Here is a 9,466-nt window from a genome sequence, read left to right as displayed (position 1 = left end):
CGCTGCTTTTTGTACCCTTTAAGTTATTGATTGAATAGGGTATATTGATATGACAACCAGCTGGGTCCCTCTGGCCATGTTTGTCTGTCTAGAGTTTCAAATTAGTTATAAGTGTATATGAAAAAACAAATTTATTAATTTCCTCGATAAGTTTAATATTCCTTAAAATCGATCAAAATCGATTTGGCAAGTTAAGTCATCGATAACTTTTTTATTTCCTAAAATCGAAATGGCAATCGATAAAAATATAAAACACATCCCGTCGGTTACAAGAGTTTGAAGCACCTAATTTTTTTATTTAGTTTATTTTACTCTTCGCATGCTTAAGCGGATTTTGTCAACAACTTTAATTTAAACCCTTTATGCGAATCATTAATAGGGATCCGCACAGCTTAAAAAGGTATATCATTCCCAAACCGGACATTGTTTATCCAAGATAATCAACAACAAAAAAACTCAAAGAGTTTCCGCGCGGAATTATGTCGTCTTTAAAATCAAAATCAACATTTTTACCCAAATTGGAAAAAAAATTAATTAAAATAATTCTAATTATTATTTTTACGAAAATCGGGTTTGGTTTAAAAATGAAAATTGTTTTGATGATTTTTTTGGAATATCTCGCAAATATCTCCGCTTGGAGATATGACGTTCCAAAACGACATATCTCCGCTTGGAGATATGACGTTCCAAAACGACATATCTCCGCTTGGAGATATGACGTTCCAAAACGACATATCTCCCGCGTCATACCAAGCGGAGATATCTCCGCTTGGAGATATGACGTTCCAAAACGACATAGCTCCGCGGGAGATATGACGTTCCAAAACGACATATCTCCCGCGTCATAACAAGCGGAGATATGTCGTTTTTAAAACTTCATATCTCCCGCGGAGCTATGTCGTTTTGGAACGTCATATCTCCAAGCGGAGATATGTCGTTTTGGAACGTCATATCTCCGCGCGAATATGGAGATTTGTCGTATGTAGGCGGAGTTATATCGCTTAAAAACAACATAATCTCTCGCAAATTTTTCATTTTCTATTTTCAGACAATTCTGCCAATCCCATGGACAACATATAATCAGCAAATGATCGATACCCTTGGTACCTAGTTGACCTATATATCCTTGGTTCCATATCATGGATATAGTCCTAGCGAACCTAAAGGACCGAGTTCTCGCAAAATGCGCGAGAACAGGGTCCAAAAATATGTATGCTTTTGTTTTACAGCCGCCCCCAGCAGCAGTCCCGCCCCCTGGATGGTTTCTAGTTGACTAACATATCCTTGGTTATACCATGCCATTGATATAGTCCTTGGAAACCTAAAGGATCAGATCCCTGCAAAATGTGCATTGAAATGGTCCAAAAACATGTATGATTTTTCTTTTACATTAGCTGCAGCTGCAGCTGTTGTTTAACAGCCGCCTTACATCACGCTGTTTACATTATCTGCTATTTAACAGTACTCATTTTAATTGAGTTACATTTTTGCCCCTTAATGCTATGCAATGAAAATTTTTATTCAAACCACTCGGCGACCTTCTGGGCATTTCTGTTCGCCTGGTATTTGAGTGGAATTTTAGGGCAAATTTGGGGCGTAGCCGCCGACCAGGGCGCCCCGTGAGGGTATGCAATGAAATTTTTCGGCAGCTAAAAATATTTTTTGTCGACCTTCTGGGCATTTCTGTTCGCCTGGTATTTTGGCAGAATTTAAGAAAAATCCCGGCAGGCAGCGGTTGCCAAAAAACGCCCCTTGGGGTATGCAATAAAAAACAGGAAATTCTTTTTTATTTTAAATATTTACTTTATTTATGTTTAAATGTATAAAATTGTTGTTTTTTATGCTAATTTCTTAATTATATGTCTTAAAAATAAACAAATCGAGCATAAATTACAAATTTTGTCTTTTTTTCGCTTAAAATAGCTATATCTGGCTTAATTGAAGTCTGATCCTGGAAAAATATGCTTTGTCAGTCGTGGAGGTCCTTAGAGCTCATTGTAGTCCTTAATTTGTCAGTCTGAAATGATAAAAACGCATTTAAAATGAAATAAATAAAAAAAATTTTTGTAAGGAAAATGGGCCATAACTCGGGCATGTCCTTGCAGATTTTCAAAGGACATGGTGCGTTAGGATCCTATAGACCCCCTGCATCGATCTGCATCATAAAAATATGGGGTCATCTAAGGATCATATTACCCGAAATTGGACTTGTAAAATTTCAGTCCCCGGAGCGCACGGAAATGGCCCGAAATCACAAATCCTTCAATATCTCCAAAACTAGCAGGACGATCTTAATGAATTTTGGCCAGTTGGTAGGCCTGGTCCATACAATTTATTTGCCACAGGACTCGTCAGGATACGACAGGATATGGCGGAGTTATGGCCTATTTTCTCTTTCAAAAATCGTCCTTAAAACTTCGCCGTTTGAAGGACTATCGTCCTTTTTTTTGTATTTTCTTAAATGGGAGGCCGAGCACTTTCTACAGTTCAAAGGACATCCCGATAGTCCTTCAAATGGCGAAGTTAGACCCGAATTTTTCGATTTTGGCCACTTTTGCGACTAAACCCCTATGAAAAATTTTGGTGAAATTTTTTGTCGAATCTTGGAAATCCTTGAATGCCAATCGATAGTCCTGTTCCCCACGAGTTCAAAAAGGTATATCCTTCCGATATCCTTAAGGATTTGGCCGAGTTATGACCAATTAAAAAATGTCCTTTTTAGTAAATAAGGCATATCTCGGAAAGTAGAAGGACGATTTTGATGTCCTTTGGACAGTTGATAGCTGGGATCAATACGAGTTGTTTGACACAGGACTCGTCAGGATACACAAGGATACGGCTGAGCTATGGCCTTTCTAATATTGAAAACAAATGTCCTTATATCCCGGCTCTTAGAAGGACTTTCGTCCTTTTCTTTGTATATTCTGAATTGGCAGGATAAGCACATTTTGCTCACCGAAGGAAATTCGCATAGTTCTTTAATTGCCCGAGTTATCGCCGATTTTGTGATCATGTCCTTTTTAGAAAAATAGCCATAACTCGGCCATATCCTAACAGATTTTCAAAGGAAATGGTGCGTTAGGATCGTATGGACCACCCGCATCGATCTACATCAAAATATGATGGGGTCATCTAAGAATCCACGACTTGGTAAAATTTCAACCGAAAATTACTTGGAAATTAGGTGAAAACAGAAAATCCTTGATATTTCGGAAAGGATAGGACGAGCTTGATGCCCTTTGGCCAGTTGGTAGCGCTGGTCAATACAATTTATTTGCCACAGGACTCGTCAGGATACGCCAGGATATGGCCAACTTATGGCATATTTTCTTTTGCGAACATGATCCTTAAAACTTCGACACGTCCATGGACATACATACAATCAGGAATTGAGCGCCATTCATGGCCTATATGTCCTTGGTTATTTTATATCATGGAGATTACTATCGATTGGCATTAAACATATGATAATCGGGGTCGCTTTGAAAATCTGAAATAAATTGGAATATTTAATATAAAAACCATTCGATTTTTGAAAGTAATACCTTTTTGAATTTGTACGGCAGCAGTGCAACAGCTGCATTGCCTGTCCCTCCGCTCCTCCTTAAATACTGGCAAGAAGGGGCTGGGCAGTAAAATGCGGCTGAGACTGCGCAGGATCCACTCTGTCCTTTTGCCAAACTGGGTAATTGGATCGCTATAAATAAATACAAAAATTCATCAATAAAAGGAAACGAAGTATAAGACTTAAATAAAAAATTAATTTTAGGTATGTTAATCCCCTGATTGTACAGTTAGTTTAACACGCGAAGGAAAAGTATCAAAAAATATTCCAATAAAGGAATTTAAAAAAAAATTAATTTATTAAATAAATGAAAATCTAAATTTCGACCCAAATCGAAAAAAAAAAACAAAAATAATTGAAAGGGGTTTGGTTGTACAGGGTATCTGCTCGTCTAGCACACACATGGGCTAGGCACTTTTACTTGTTAGCTGCTGCTGTTGCTGCAGTTCGCTGCCCGCCTCTCCACATTTAATTATTTTGTTTAAAAAGTTTTGACACCGCGACGCGCATGCAGATTTACAGTCTGGCAGCTCGGAGCTCGGAGCTAGGAGCTTGAAGCTGGCAGCAGCTTCTGCCCGCTGCCAGAATGACAGCCCTGGCCAGCGGCAGTGTTGCAAGTGGCTGAACGAGTGTGTGAGTGTGTGTTGCAAAGAGGGGCAAGACATGACGCTGTGGCAATAGCCAAAAAGAGAGAAGTTTTTTGCCATTCAATTTGAGTTGCGGCTTGTCGTAGATTGGATGGCAACACTGGCTGATGGCCTCCCTGGCTCCTCGTTAGTTTGTTGTTGCAGTTGTTTGTGCTTGTTGTTGTTGTTGGCCAAAGTGTATCTAGATGAAGGCGCGACAATTGGCATGCATTAAGTTGTTGCCGCAACAGCCGCAGCTAGTTTTATGGCAGCGTGTGAAGTTGCGCGTTGGATTAATTTAAGTCCAAGATGTGACAATGCGACAATGGAGCCTACGACTACGACTGCGACTTGGCCAATATTTGGCCAATTCAGTTGCATTTGTATATACTAAATTTAGATGTTGTTGTAGCGCAGGCTAACTAGACATAGTATGAATAGCAGCTGGCATTGAGGTTAAGCTCCGTTGACTAAAAAGATAAAAGTGATGATTGAATAAATACTCAATGCTTAATAAGAAACAAATTATAATTATATTTCATGTTTGTTTCTCTTTCCCAGAAAAGCTCTTAATCAAAATTCTTTTATCTCCTAGCAAGGAGCCTGCTAAAGGAAGGAGATTAAAAAGGACCATCCCAACAGATCTGGTCCAGCGATGCCTTTAGCGTCAGCCCAGCACACTAGAATCTAGTCTAGTCTAAATACCTATACTAACTGTATATAAATATACTACTCAATCAAAAAACTATTGTTAGGCAATGAACCAACCGATCCTCACTCTGATTTAATAATGCAATATAAGATTGAAGCAAAGATAAAGAAGAAAAATAATACTTTCTGCTGCCATCAAATCCCTTTCTCCATCAAATCCCTTTCTTAAACATTGTACTTTATGTGTTTGGACCAATATTATGTTAATAGCTTCTTTAATGCACATTTGTGTACCATAAATTGTTATTCTTGTATTACATAAACTGCACTTAGCTGACATTTGAAATTGATTTATGCTAAACTCAAGGAACAACGCCCGCAGCCATGCTAATTATTTGGCCCGAAACTGAATAATAATAATAGAAAAAACAACTAAATGCGCTGGCAATTTTAATTGTTAGTCAGCCGAGTATTTGCTTGGGCGCTTTGTCTGGCCGCCGCTGGAATTGAGCAAACGCAGAAACAAATTGAATTCGACGCATTCCACGGCTAATCAAGCGGACAACTGGCCAGCGTGGTGCTGGTGGTGCTGCTGGTGGTGGCGGTGGCGTTGGCTGTTTGCACTGGAATTTTAATTGCAACGAAATCGAAATCGCAGCCAAAAACCCCGCCACATACGAGCATCGATACACCCCAGCCCCTGCTCCAACCCCAGCCCCAGCTCAAGTCGCAGCGCACCTGTCGATGGGGCCCACAAATGCCAGCGGTTAGTCAGCTTGCGGTGGTGCACATTGGCTTTTGGTTTGTGGTTTACTTTCCGTTTCGGCCCGAAAGTCAAATCGAGTCAAAAAGTTAATTACGAGCAGCCAAAATTGTGTGCACTCTTGACACCGCACGTGACGTGACAATATGAGAGATGCCAGCAGCAGCCCGAAATACCCTGTAAGAAGCTTTTGCCCATATTTACAAACATTTTGTTTCCTATAGGCAAAAATTTAAAGTTCGTCGCGCCGAAGAATTAATACCCTTGCAGACAGAACCTTTTCAGATTAAAGAAATAGTTGATGCCAAAAAGTTGTTCCTCATTTTCGACCGATCGTTCCTATAGCAGCTATATATAGTATTTCCGGTTATACCATACCAACAGGGAGACTAGTTTGCAATGAAACAGACAAACGGACAGATGGACTCTTGTTTATATCAAATCGGTTATTGATGCTGATCAAGAATATATATACTTTATGGGGTCGGAGAGGTCGCCTTCTAGTGTTGCACAAAATTATAAAAAAAGTTGAAAAAAAAATATAGACAAAAGATATTTTGTTTAACTTTCGTTTGGTCTAAAAAAGTTTATAGCTTGCAATTTCTTACAGTGTATGGGAGCCTGCTAACTGTTTGCCGCTTTGCACTGGAATGTTTTTCATGCACTTAGGCAAATGCCCATTGAGCCTGGCTGCTCCTGGGGGCTCATTAAAAACTTTCTTCTGGCCAACATTGAACTCGACTTTTCCCGTGCAATCAGTTTTTTTTTTTTGTTTTGATTTTGGCCAAAACTACTTCATTGGCTGCGGCCAGTTCATGAATTTAATGACAGCTTCGTTATGGCGGGGCAAATAGGAAAATGTTGTTTTTTGTTGTTGTTGTAAATCATCGTCGCAGCCAGACATAATCTCAGCCAGCGGTCAGTGGGTTAATCATGGAGCTTGTGGCTGAGAGCTGCTGCTGCTGATGTTATTCGCGGGGCGCCCAATTAATCATGCCCTCTGACTTCCAGTGGAAAGAGCCCAACTCAGAAGTTGGCGAATCAAGCCGCAAAGAGGCGAAAGTTAACGTTGATTCTATGGCTCGGGGCGCAACGGGGTGGCCAACACTTTCACAGCCGAGATTATGCTCCAGCATGCAAATGCCTCATCAATCAGTTAGATACACACACACACACGCACACACACATACATGACGACCTTTTATGCAGATGCTGGCAAGTCAAACGTTCGGAACGCAGCTGACATTCCAGCTGGCTACTGTGCTGCGCCGCAGACGGCAATCAACGCGTCAAATGTGCAGGAAACACTGACTGCCGCCCCCTCAACTCCCCTCTACGACGTAAGCAAACACAGTTAGGCAAACCGTTTGCCATTTGGCTTGCAGCGATATGTGTGAAATCTTGAACAGTCGCAGTCGCAGCAAGCAGCATCCGAAGCTAGCAAAACGTTTTTGACAGCTGCCTACCAAATGGCAGCCCGTTCCAGCTGGGCAGCAGCTGGAAAAGAGCGGGCGGCGGCAAAGCAGTGCAGTGCAAAGCTCTTATTAGCTGCACGCTAATTTATGCCAGAAATGGGAAGAGAGCTGCCAATTGGAAATGAAAGAAAGAGCGAGACAAAGCGGCGCCAGGCGAATTGTGAAAAATGGCAATTGCCTGCAAAATTAGTGCACACAATTGCAGCTGGGCGCTGACCTTGAAAATTGAGCGAGCAACTAGAAGTGAGAACGAGAGAGAGAGAGAGAGAGAGAGAGAGAGAGAGAGAGGGAGAGCTGCAGCAGCTTAGCTGGCGCACACATACAGATATACATAAATAATTTTAATTTAATTGATAAACACTTACATACATATATAAATACACACATTTGCGCATGCTTGGCTTTGCCTTGGAAACAATTAAAATACAGTCTTATGACTCACCACACAACTAACTGTTCTTTGAAAGCACACACGTATAACACAACATAAGTCCGACACGCACTAACCCTTCGGCAGCTGGCAGAGCACTGAACGCATGCGAAATATATGTACATATGTATGTAAATTACTCAATGGGTTTAGCTTAGGCACCGTTACAGTTATGCTGCGCTCTCAATAGCGCCCTGCATTGTTGCTATTTTTGGCGCTCCTTCTGTTCCCTTTTCTGCATGATGCGTACGTCACAAATTTAAACAGCATAAGCTGAGCAGCATAGCTTTTCTATTGTTTCTAGCTAGCGAGGCCAATTCGATGTCGAATTGGAGTGAGATTTTGCTGACCAGCACTGTTATCGTTGTTTTCAAGGTGAGACAAATACACCAAAACTGTTACTCTATTGAGTTTATTTTTTTTTTAAAGGCACACTGAAACTTTTTATTAGCAAAACGTATTTTTTTCTTTTTGCTTATGATTTTACACATTGTGTGCAAATATTTATATATTTAATTTGTTCAACATGTGCCAAAAATATATATCAAAATATGTTTTTTTTTTTTCAAATGCCCAGAAAAATATAACAATGTTAATATAACAAAATGAAACATTTCTTCAATTTCTACTGCAAGTTCGAATTCGAGTTAGAGCGCTTATTGAACAGCAGACCATTTGCTGTTGCTTTTCGCTTCGAATTTAACTCGAATTTCGAGTTCGAAATTGCCCTGCTCTCATGCAAGTGACATGCTTCACCAAGCAGCCCTGTTAATACAAATGTTAACGCCTAAACTAACTTTCACTTGTCCCGAATCGAATCTTCGCATAATGTTGTCCATTCTCTTTATCGCGCGCTCTCTCCTTCTCTCTCTTTCTCTCTCTCTCGCTGTCTAGATCGCTCCGCATTCACACTTTCGGTTTTTAATTGCAAGCCGAAATTGAAACGGGCAGCAAATGGCAGAGGCAAAGGTAACCAACTACAACCTAAACCTGTAACCCGCGCCCCCCAGCGACGTGCCGATCATTTGCATAAAACAAACAACAATTTTTCGCATGCAAGTTGTGAGTGTGTGAATTGCGCGATCTAAACAGCGCTGTAAATGTGGCCCGCAGCGACGACGAGTGCAAAACGAAATCGACAAACACGAGCAGCGGCTCGCGACTGCGCAGTCGCCAGCGGCCCACGCTGCTAGGCCACGGGTGGATAAAGAGCAGAAAAGTGACGAGTGAAGAGAGAGCGGCAGCGAGAGCATATGAGGATGGCAGGGCAGCAAAAAGCGTCACATCAAACATGCATCAATAGGTACACACAAACACACACACATGTGTGCATTTGCAATTTGCAAATTTTGCATAGCCAACCAAAATGGAGGCTGGCCTCAGCTCTCGTTGCGGGGCCCAAGGCAGGTGCGGCTGTTGTCGTCGTCGTGGCGCGTTGAAAAGGAAATTTTTCATCTGGCAAACAAATGGTCCGAATGGAGTTGTTGCCCCGGCCGAAAGCGCATAGCGAAAAAAAAGGCTATCGCTATCGCTTGTGGCCAATCTGCATGCGCCGCGGCCTGGGCGAACGTTGCGCTGCGTGTGTGTGACCAGCCGGTGGAGCTGCTGCCGCTGCTGCCGCTGCCGCTGCCGCCGCAAAGAGCGGACAATGACAACAATGAACAAATCATGAGCACTTTGCATTTGCCAACAATCCACCCACCCCCTGGCCCATCTCCTTCCCCCTTCCGCTGTGTCCGGCCCAGCCAGCATTACATGCCACACAAAAGGCTAAACAGCTTAGAGATGAGCGCGAGCCAAGCACGGCACAGCACGAGCACGAACTTGAAACACCTCTTGAAGATTATTTGCAAACAAATTACTTTGAGTTACATTTAACTTAAATGAAAAATGAAAATTAAAAGCAATTTTCAGGCTATCCGTTTCCTTTTTTTTTGAGAATAACTTATCCTATTC

At 41.5% G+C, this 9,466-nt stretch overlaps 1 protein-coding gene across 5 annotated transcripts in view; it reads right to left on the bottom strand.

Annotated features, from left to right (window-relative positions):
• Positions 1-1,915: 1,915 nt before the first annotated feature.
• The window catches only part of LOC115765994, a 43,579-nt gene continuing 36,028 nt past the window's right edge, over positions 1,916-9,466 (bottom strand). For 3 of the 5 annotated variants that reach the window (XR_004018170.1, XR_004018169.1, XR_004018172.1), the window contains 3 exons: positions 3,546-3,697; positions 3,381-3,490; positions 1,916-2,017 (listed from right to left, as the gene is read on the bottom strand). Coding sequence is in view for 1 of the 5 variants with exons in the window: in XM_030709761.1 (XP_030565621.1) it covers positions 3,444-3,490; positions 3,546-3,697 (199 nt within the window). In the remaining 4 variants the exon portion in view is untranslated. Of the gene's footprint in view, positions 2,018-3,368; positions 3,491-3,545; positions 3,698-9,466 lie in introns of those variants that run through there. The other 2 variants (XR_004018171.1, XM_030709761.1) reach the window with 2 other exon arrangements.

This window comes from Drosophila novamexicana, unplaced genomic scaffold (assembly GCF_003285875.2).
Source record: "Drosophila novamexicana strain 15010-1031.04,08,12 unplaced genomic scaffold, DnovRS2.1 tig00001059-arrow-arrow-pilon, whole genome shotgun sequence".
Classification (NCBI taxonomy): Eukaryota; Metazoa; Arthropoda; class Insecta; order Diptera; family Drosophilidae; genus Drosophila; species Drosophila novamexicana.
Note: the sequence above shows the minus strand (reverse complement) of the source record. Positions and strands in the feature narration are given on the sequence as shown.